Consider the following 9,672-nt stretch of genomic DNA (forward strand, 5'->3'; position numbering starts at 1 on the left):
TCTTGGAATATTTATTGATTTTAAATGGAATTAAGCTAAATAAATAAAGTAATATTGAAAAGAAAGTCTAATTTCTTCCTCCATTCAAAAAAAAAAAGAATGGCAAGATAATAGTGTTGAGAAATGTTATAGTTGTAACATCACAACCACAATTATCATTAAACACAAACGTCATGTTTATCGACTGCCAGAATTTGTATTTCCTTTATTAAAAAACTAAGTATTTCACAATGATGAGAATTAGTAATCTAATAAAATATATCAGTGATACACACAATGTTCTGAATTACTGCATGAAAAAAGGATCATTACTGGGATTCCTAGTTTTAGGATTGGCACTGGAACTTTGTCCAAGGAAGACGTCCTGGACTGCAAATTTCAAAATTCTACAGAGAACTTAATATATATATATATATATATATATATATATATATATATATATATATATATATATATAACACGAATACAAATCATATGGCGAATAACAATCCTTTCAAGTGCACTGGATCCAGTAAGGATCATCACGTGTGTCAGGGATTAATTAAGATAAATGCAATAAACTGACTACAAACAGTGCAAAACTAGTATCTAGCTAGATACTAGTTTCACAATGTTCATTGTCAGTTTATTGCATATATATATATATATATATATATATATATATATATATATATATATATATATATATATATATAAAGTTCAAAAATTTCCATCAATAAAATTATTCCAAGATGCTATGAATGTCCTTTAATTTCACTACAGAAGAACATGAACTACCCTGTAAGGATTGTAAAATGCCTTGGAGTAAATATAGGTTCTCAACCTAATTTTAACAACAACAAATCTAAGATCTGTCAAAAAGCAGCATCCCATCAGATGAGAGGAAACACATCCACATCCAATCAGACATCATCTTCCCATAGTTTATATTCTATTTGAAGTGAGGGCAACCCTCTGCAGGAATCCAATCAAACAGATCCAAAAACCAATGAAAGCACGATGTCTATACGAGAGTACATCAGTACTCGTCCAGCTCTTCTACACATGCCGTTGTTAGGAGAAATGAGATTTCAAACAAAAAGAGAAAACTGGAAGAACTAGTTACAGAACTTCCAAAAGCATCTGCTACTACCTTCCCTATCAATTCCACTTTCTTTCCAAATTTGAGAAATTATAAAAGATGACTGACTCCCTCAAAGACTGTGGAAAAATATGATAATGTATTTATATTGCAAGACCATCTATTGCAGGTTCCGCAGGAAAATGGATACCAGTAAATCTAAAATCTTTAGAAGCACATTTATGAACTTCAAATATAAATCAAAACTAAGAGGAAATAATAACCCACATAATGTCATTGTTTACTCACCAGCACTAAATGCTGCAAACAATACATAGGTGAGACTAAAAGGGAATTCCATGTGCGAATAAAAGAACACTTGAGGGATATCCATAATCATAAAGATTCCCTGGTATCTAAGCATTATAATTCATCTAACCACAGCAAAGACTGTGTTAAATATCATCTAATAGAAATTATTAGTCTGATCTGGAGCTATCCAGTAGCACTTTTTATAGGAATGATAAAGTTTTTGGATATACCAATTACATACTCCACAGCCATTAGGGATTGACATCTCTATTTAAATGGAAGTTCAGGCATTTTTAACACAAAGGTATTACAAGCTTGCTTTCAAACTTGACATCCCCAGAGTAAGGAGAAGCCTGCCCAATTAACTGTGAACAATCCTGGATTTAAAAGAATTCAGCAGGCAGATTCAAGGATTCCTGGGCCACACTGTAAATCACATAGTGCTTTAAGTCTATTTAGTAGTCAGGTCAGTACCCTTCTTAGGTCACAATTAGTACTTCCAGGTCAGTACCCATCTTTTTATGGTGAACCTTATCTTAGCTTTAGGCATTTTGGGTACTGGCTGAAATTAAAAATTGCTTATCTTTCAGAATATGAGTATTATGATGTGATTATCAGTGTTTAGCAACAGTGCACAGTGAGCAATCTGGCAATCATGTATGCCTTTAAGTAAATTAGGTGACCCACAACAAGCTGCTAACATGTCAGCTTCTCACAAAAATTCTGCCTTAACTATAACAAAAGCATCACCTTGAGTTCATCTCTGAACATACCTTTATATTAAAATACAAATTATTAGGACTGGATACACCGTAAAGTTCGCTACTGGCAAACAAATTATGGGAGCATAAAGGGGAAATAATTGTTACTAAAGTCTACATATTGTTCAAAAACTTTGTAAATAAGGCCATCACAAGTTTGCATTCAACAAAACAGGACCACTGCCAAGCATCACCTACCACTGTCTACCCATACAGCTTGGGAAAACATACAGCTCTGTGAATAGCACCCTGCGCAGTCACGCTGACTGTAAATATTTGCTATCTTTAGTCATACAATGCTAGATATCTACCCTGATTATGATATTTCTGTTTTTGGATCGACCCAAAAACATAAATATCAGGGTAGATGTCTTGTACTGTAATTTGTATAACTACGATATGCTGACTTATGATCAGAAATAGTTTTGTATGTCATGTTGGTAAAATGCCTCGTACAGAGCTAGTGTTTTATATATTGTACCAAGACCACCGACGTCATTTAAAATCTTCTGAACAGGTTGGGCTGGTCAAGCAGAATCAACCACAGGGGTTTGTTACAAAGAAATTTAGGAGTATCCGTTAATGAATTAAGGGATGGGGGGGTCTAACCTGTAACAATATTTGTTACAGGTTAGACCCCACCCATCCCTCGATTCATGGATGGGTATTCCAAATTTTCTTTGTAACGTACCCCTGTGGAATCAATGGTCACAGCCGGAGCTTTGCTTATTGGGGTGAACTGGATTCATTACTTTTACTTTCACATCCAACAGTGTCTTGCAGTGCACATCCGTAAGCACCAGAAGTCTACAGCGAGAACCACTGCTAAGGATGCATTGGGACAGTTTAGTCCTACAATGTAAGACATAGCACATGTTGGTTTTGTTGACGCCCAAAATATAAATATCAGCGTCAAGGCCTTACGTGTAGGACAAGGGGCAGTTCTTATGCACAAATTGGATGTTGCATACCCCTCAGCCAATATAAAAATTCATTAAAAAAAAAAAAATACATGAGGTCAAAAAGGTCCACATTTCTGGATAGGTATAATAAAGCCAAGCATAAGAATATCATTCACCTGACCTGACAAGTCATTGGGAATTCGTCGAATAAAAAGTTGTTTCACCTCACCCCCACCCCCAAATTTATACATGCATTTTTCTTATCCGAAGGTCTTTTTCAAGAACACGTGATGTTAAAAGTGCAAACACATGCCCTTTCCCTGGGTGATAATTTGAAAAACACTGTATACTTAATAGCTTGATACAGCTGAAAATAGTTGTCAATTAGGCAGTTTTTGAGATACTCTATTTGCCTTGATCAACGTGTCTACTGCTGTAAGAGGCTAGCTCTGCTTCCTAGCCGATTATTTGTATTTTTACTAGCTATGCATACGTGAGGTGGATATGAATCACATCGTTTTCAAGAGCAACACAAGCCGGAACAAACGAATTCAAAATATATCTATATCTTTAATTATTACATAACAATAGTTCAAACAGTCACACAATAGCCTTATGTTAAGAATTGCAGGGGCTCGTTTACGAACCATCCCCAGCCATGTAAACATACACACCTCACTGAGAACCAATTCAAGAGTAATTTCCCTTTACTCATAATTGTAAAATTAAAAATCAAAGATAAAAAAAGAAGATGAGCAACAACAAAAGAACTAATAAATGTGTTATCCTGTCTCATCAAGTAAAGTGTAATAGCAATATTTCTTTGTGCACGGAGGACTGTAATATAAAGGCATATTTCTTCTTTTTTTCTCATGGCTAAAGTGAAGGCATATGAAAACTCTCATAGTAAGATAGGCCAATGCAACATGGCAAACTCAACACGTACGTTTCTTACGCTTACAGAGACAAATTATTTCTAAATATTAAATCTGAATTCGAAGCTACCATTGCTCATGTCAAATGCTCCATTAGTAAGTAAAAACTGACTTTTACTTCTAAATATGACATCAACAGTGACCCATAAACTAACTCTCTCTCTCTCTCTCTCTCTCTCTCTCTCTCTCTCATTGAGATACGTCCGCGTTAGGAATTAAATAGTGGCATTCGCTAACACACCTTTAGAGCGTATTGCGCCTGTACAAAATTCAGGTGACATTCATGGATCTTTGATTCATTTCTGTATAAACTGACATCCAACAAACTACTCCATGTAACAATGGACATAATTATATTTCGTATTCCAGGCTTCCTTACACCATTCTCGCCTTGAACCAACACCACTGACTTCAGAATGTTTACAACGTTTGATAAATCTCGCATACACATCTGAAATAAATATATGTGTGTTATGATTTTGACACTAACCATCTGACACTAACCACCAGTAAATGAAATTAAGTAGTCTTCCCTACTTTAGAAGAAAAGGTTATCACGAGGGTATATAGTGTAACAATCGACCAAAGCCAATTCATTACTGCAAGTTTCCTTAAAGCACCGTGCCTGGAACCAAAATTTCTGAAAGAAAGAAAATTACAAATAGTACAGGTATGACTCCTATACAGATACCAGAACAAATGACAAAGTGAATAAGATCTTTATTGCCACATATAAATTATTGTCTTTTACCAGTCATGTGCTGATAACATGTAGAATACAGACATTTACATTCCCGCTGGGAACAAAAACAACTTCATATATGGATTAGCATGCTATAGTTAGCAGCATTACTACGAAATTTGAAATTGAGTATGCAGTATAAATAAAAAAATTTCATACTGTTCGTTTTGTTTTTTGGTTTTTTTTTTCTCTTCTTCTTCATGTTTCACTTACATCAAAGACCCCTGATCTGTGCTTTAAAGGACCATGTCAATTTTAGCTTCCGTGCTCAGAATAAACTTGCACGTATATTTGAAGATACGCATCCGCGCTCAGAACCACTACGTTATTATCGCTGCATATCACTGCACACGGTTATGCCGAAATAAACATCTGTATATTATGATTTTCTCATGCGGCATTGAATTAACCTTGACTATATGAATACAATAATCTCTCTCTCTCTCTCTCTCTCTCTCTCTCTCTCTGATTATATCATTAGATTTTCGGTATGCCATGTTGCTCCACAAACATAAAAAAAAAAATTCCTGCACCTGTGCAGGAAAGAATCGTATGCAATTTAGCTTCGGTTTTGAGAACCAACTTTTGCATTTGTGCTTCTAGACGGCCGATTAAATTATGTTGCCATTCCTTGACATTTGTACGCCTCGCTTTATGGCCATGTATATCGAATATGACTGTATATACCCGTAACCGTCTACATCAGTCTACTCATTACTCTAAATTTATCAACAGCATACGCCCCAGGAACCAAAACTTCTTGTTAAAAGAAAATAATACAGGTCCGTCTCCTATACAACTATCGGAAAAAAATGACAAAAGTAAACTGAGCATTCTTGCTCCAGAAACATTCACGACCTTTTTCCAATTATGCACCGAAACTAGTACAGTGATATTTTAAACCCTATTTTGCTTAGTTTTGAGGATTATAATTTCGCTGATAATATAAAAGCTGTGATGCTACTAAAGCGATAATGACAATGTCAAACCTAATGGAAATTTGTCCATTAAATGTCAGCTCTGAAAGACCAAAAATTTATTTTCCGAAGGAAGTTTTGTCATATCCTTTGCATAAATCATATCCGATTTAAACAAAATTCCCCCAAAAGACCAATGCTGCGCTTTTACTTGGAACTCAAATGTAGCTTTCACTAATTAATTTATTTCAATATATATTTAAAGAAGGGGTTTCCAGACTTAAAAAAAAAAATATTTCCTCAGAGTGGAATCGATGGAGTGCCACTGCGTTTTATGTTTTTCGCCAAAGAACATGATAACAAACATGTTCATATTTAGAAGTGTCAAGGTCTAACACATTCGAAGTATATTTTTCGTCAACCTTTTATCTACATGTGACTATTTTTAAATCGTTGTTAACAAACAAATCACGAAATTTGTACAGAAGACATTATGATAAACAGCAGAGAGATCAGCAGCCCAGGAACCGACATGCTATACTAACAATGCACGTCAGAAACAGGAGATACAAAGATCTCTATTGGCAGAGACCGGAGAGACAAAGACCTCTATTGGAGATGAATTTTCATTAGGCTTGATCTTAATTATTTTTTTCGGTTTTGGTCACCATTATTTCCAAGAGATGACGTCAGCGTTCATTTTGTCTATGAATGACAAACAAGTTCGTTTTTTTTTTCATCTCGGTATGTTGATATAAAGTACTTTGTTACAAAAGGATCCTTTGAAACGAGTAAATTATTTAATGCATGACTTCCTGTCACATAAATGTTACGTGTAGAAAGTGTAAGAAAACTGTTCGGCAAAAGTCTTGAAAAGTGAAAAGAGACAGGATAAAGAAATGTGAATTAGTAAACTATTCACATATTTACTGATGCTGCAAAAGAAAGTTTCCAAATGAAAAGCTTCCAAAGCTTAAAAATCAATGCACAATTTGTTACGTAAAACCCCATTTTAGAAAATATAGTTGGGTTTTTGTTGTTATCTTCTTTTTTTTCTTCTACTTTTTAGGGGGTATCCTGTCATTTGAAGTTAAAGTGATCGCAAGTATTAGAAAATACTGCGTAAAATGCTTTTGTAGAATCGGCATTACTACTAATTCTAACATATTTTAGCATATTTGATCGCGAAGCATCTCTTTACCAAGCAAAAGCAGAACGGGTATGCCATTATTTTGTACTAGGGCAACTTGTATAATTTCACTCTATCATTTGGCTGATTTACTTACTATACGAGATATACAGCACTAGCTACTGTACATTAATGTACTGTACATTAATGGAATGATCACCACATTGAATTTATGATTGTACACAGTGGGCACGATAAGTATTATGTTATGTATATTTGATTTACTTGTATCTGATTTAAAATATATTTATTTCAATTAAATTATTTGTCAGTTATAAATTGTTTCTTTTTCACTACACTATATTGTAATGTTAATTTATTCACTAGAAATTATACTTTTTTCCAGAAAATAATTTGATCTTGACTGTTAGTTTATAAACACCAGGTGTTGATGGTGTTGATCTAAATCTGATCTTGTTTCAAAATTTGTTGCAACCATCGTAAACAAGTTCTATTTTATTTTAAAACGATTGATTGTTTTCGAGGCCATGATGGGACTTTATGTTTAAGATGTAAACAAGTTTTTATTTGTGTATTTCTTAGAGTACAACGATTGATTTTCGCCATGGTAACACTGGGTAAACGTGATCTGTAACAAGTACTTGCTTCTATACCCTGCGAGAAGATGATCACGTGACCCCTTGTTTACGTTAAGAATACTATACAACCAAGGTTTTGGAGAATTAATTTCAGTTGCAGCTGGACTTTTTCTTACACCAGTAGGTCTGTTGCGTACTTATGTATCCATCAGTCGTTGAAGATAAACAAAAAAAAAATTAGTAAGTGTTACGGTTGTATATATGCACAATCAATCAAGCACGAAAGTAGTGAAGTGGGCCACCCTAGCGACAATGGGAATTAGCATTACAGAACCCCTTGGGCCACTCTAGCGACAAGGGAAATTTAACATGGAGAAAAACCCTGGGACACTCTAGGGACAAGGGGAATTTAACATGGAGAAAACCCCTGGGTCACTTTAGCGACAATGGGAAATTAACATAGGAATATATTTTGGGCCTGTTGAGCGACAAGGGAAATTTAATATGGGAGATAAAAAGCAATTCTAGGGACAAGGGGAATTAAACATGGGAATAGAGTTTGGGCCTGTCTAGGGACTAGGGGAAATGGAACAGGGTCGGGACCCTATTTTAATATGGTCCCGACCTGATGGGTCTCTATTTTTTTGTTTTTTCTTAAAAAATAAAAAACAAAATTAAAAAAAGGGGTAGACAATTGAAAGTCGATCTCTTTTCGAGAAATGTGGGTGGCCCTGAAAAGGGCCTTTGGGTTTCTTCTTCTTTTAATTTCTTCTATTTCTCCACCAGCTTCTTATTTTCTGTCCTACACTCTTTCTCTTCTTTTCTTTCTTTTCTTCCTTCTTTTTCTCTTCTTTCTTCTTCTCCTCCTCTTCTTTCTTCCTCTTCTCATTTTCTTCTTCCTTTTCAATTTTTTCGTTCCATACTCTCATCCTTATCCTTTCCTCTTCATCCTCCTTCTCCTTCTTTATTTCTTTCATCAGATCACTGATCATTTCCTTTACTTTTCTTAAATTGTTGATCTCCATCTTCACTCGATGGGGACTATAAGAATAGTGATCCTCGTTTAAACTAACTAACATTTGCTCCATCATACCCAAATTGTCCAGGACGTCTTGCAATGTTTTCATTTTATCAAGTTGGTTTGAAGCCATCCTTTTTATTCTTTGTAGAATGGTTTGAACGACGAATACTGTGGGTTCTTACAGTGAAAGCGCGGACGTGATGGAAAACATCCCCCTAAAACATAAAATTGATATTACCTCGATTATCACTTAAAACGCGCGGACCTGAAGGAAAACATCCCCCTACTTTTCTCATTTCATATGATCTACTATTCACATACGTGAAGCAACAATAAACAAACCCCAAATCTACTATCCACACACGCAAAGCATTAAAATGAAACCCCAAATCTACTATCCACACAAACGTACGTGAACGCTTACAAACACACACACACACACACAAGGAAAAAAGAGTCAGTGTTTATATTCACACTACTCTACCTACACACATTGGCAAATCGATTACTATTTCTTTTCTAAAGGTTTGGGTAGCCCTGAAAAGGGCTGTTTTTTTTTTTTAACTCCATGGCACCTGGTTAATGATGGTACCTTCCAGGCCTTGCACCACACACACATCTTCTTCCCCAGTCTCTTTTCACTCTTTTCTGGGGGAGAGCAGAGGCGGGATAAGTGGCTTCAGAATCCCAATTTTCTGTCTCTGGGATTCTGAAATTTTCTTCTTGTGGTTGTGGTACAGCCATTCCTCTCTCCTTTTCCTCCTCTTCTTTTTTCTTCTCTCCTCCTCTTCTTTGTTTCTTCTCTCCTCCTCTTTCATCCTTCCCTCTTCTACAATGGCTTCCGCGGCCAGTTCATTTAGTATGTGCCTGGCATATTCCAGGTGCACATGAAGTTCCAACAGTTTTGCTAGCCTTCTGCTCATTCTCAAATGTTGATCAATCAACAAGGGTAGCTAGACTGCCGAGCGAGTTTCAATTTATACTAAAAGCGCGGAATTGAAGGAAAATATCCCCCTAAAACAAAATTGATCTTACCTAGATCATGACCAAACAAACGCGCGGACCTAAAAGAAACACTCACTCACTTTTTTATATTACCCATTACTAATTTAAAAATTTTCATTAATCACTTCAATATACTATCCACATACGCAAAGCAATCAAACCCCAAATCTACTCTCCCCACACTTCAAACAGCAAAAAAACATGATCATAATCTACTATCCACACAAACGTACGTGAGCACTTACAAACACACAATCATATACACAAACACATACACTCACACTATAAA

At 35.4% G+C, this 9,672-nt stretch overlaps 1 protein-coding gene across 4 annotated transcripts in view; it reads right to left on the minus strand.

Moving 5' to 3' along the window:
• The window catches only part of LOC149799582 (transmembrane protein 43-like), a 58,985-nt gene extending 55,496 nt beyond the window's left edge, over positions 1-3,489 (minus strand). For 2 of the 4 annotated variants that reach the window (XM_089958924.1, XM_089958921.1), the window contains exon 1: positions 3,212-3,476. In XM_089958924.1, coding sequence (XP_089815050.1) covers positions 3,212-3,286 — 75 coding nt within the window. In that variant the 5' untranslated portion in view covers positions 3,287-3,476. Of the gene's footprint in view, positions 1-3,211 lie in introns of all 4 variants that reach the window. The other 2 variants (XM_089958923.1, XM_089958922.1) reach the window with 2 other exon arrangements.
• Between the last annotated feature and the right edge of the window lie 6,183 nt (positions 3,490-9,672).

This window comes from Sinohyriopsis cumingii, chromosome 5 (genome assembly GCF_028554795.1).
Source record: "Sinohyriopsis cumingii isolate HCF-2022 chromosome 5, ASM2855479v2, whole genome shotgun sequence".
NCBI classification, from domain to species: Eukaryota; Metazoa; Mollusca; class Bivalvia; order Unionida; family Unionidae; genus Sinohyriopsis; species Sinohyriopsis cumingii.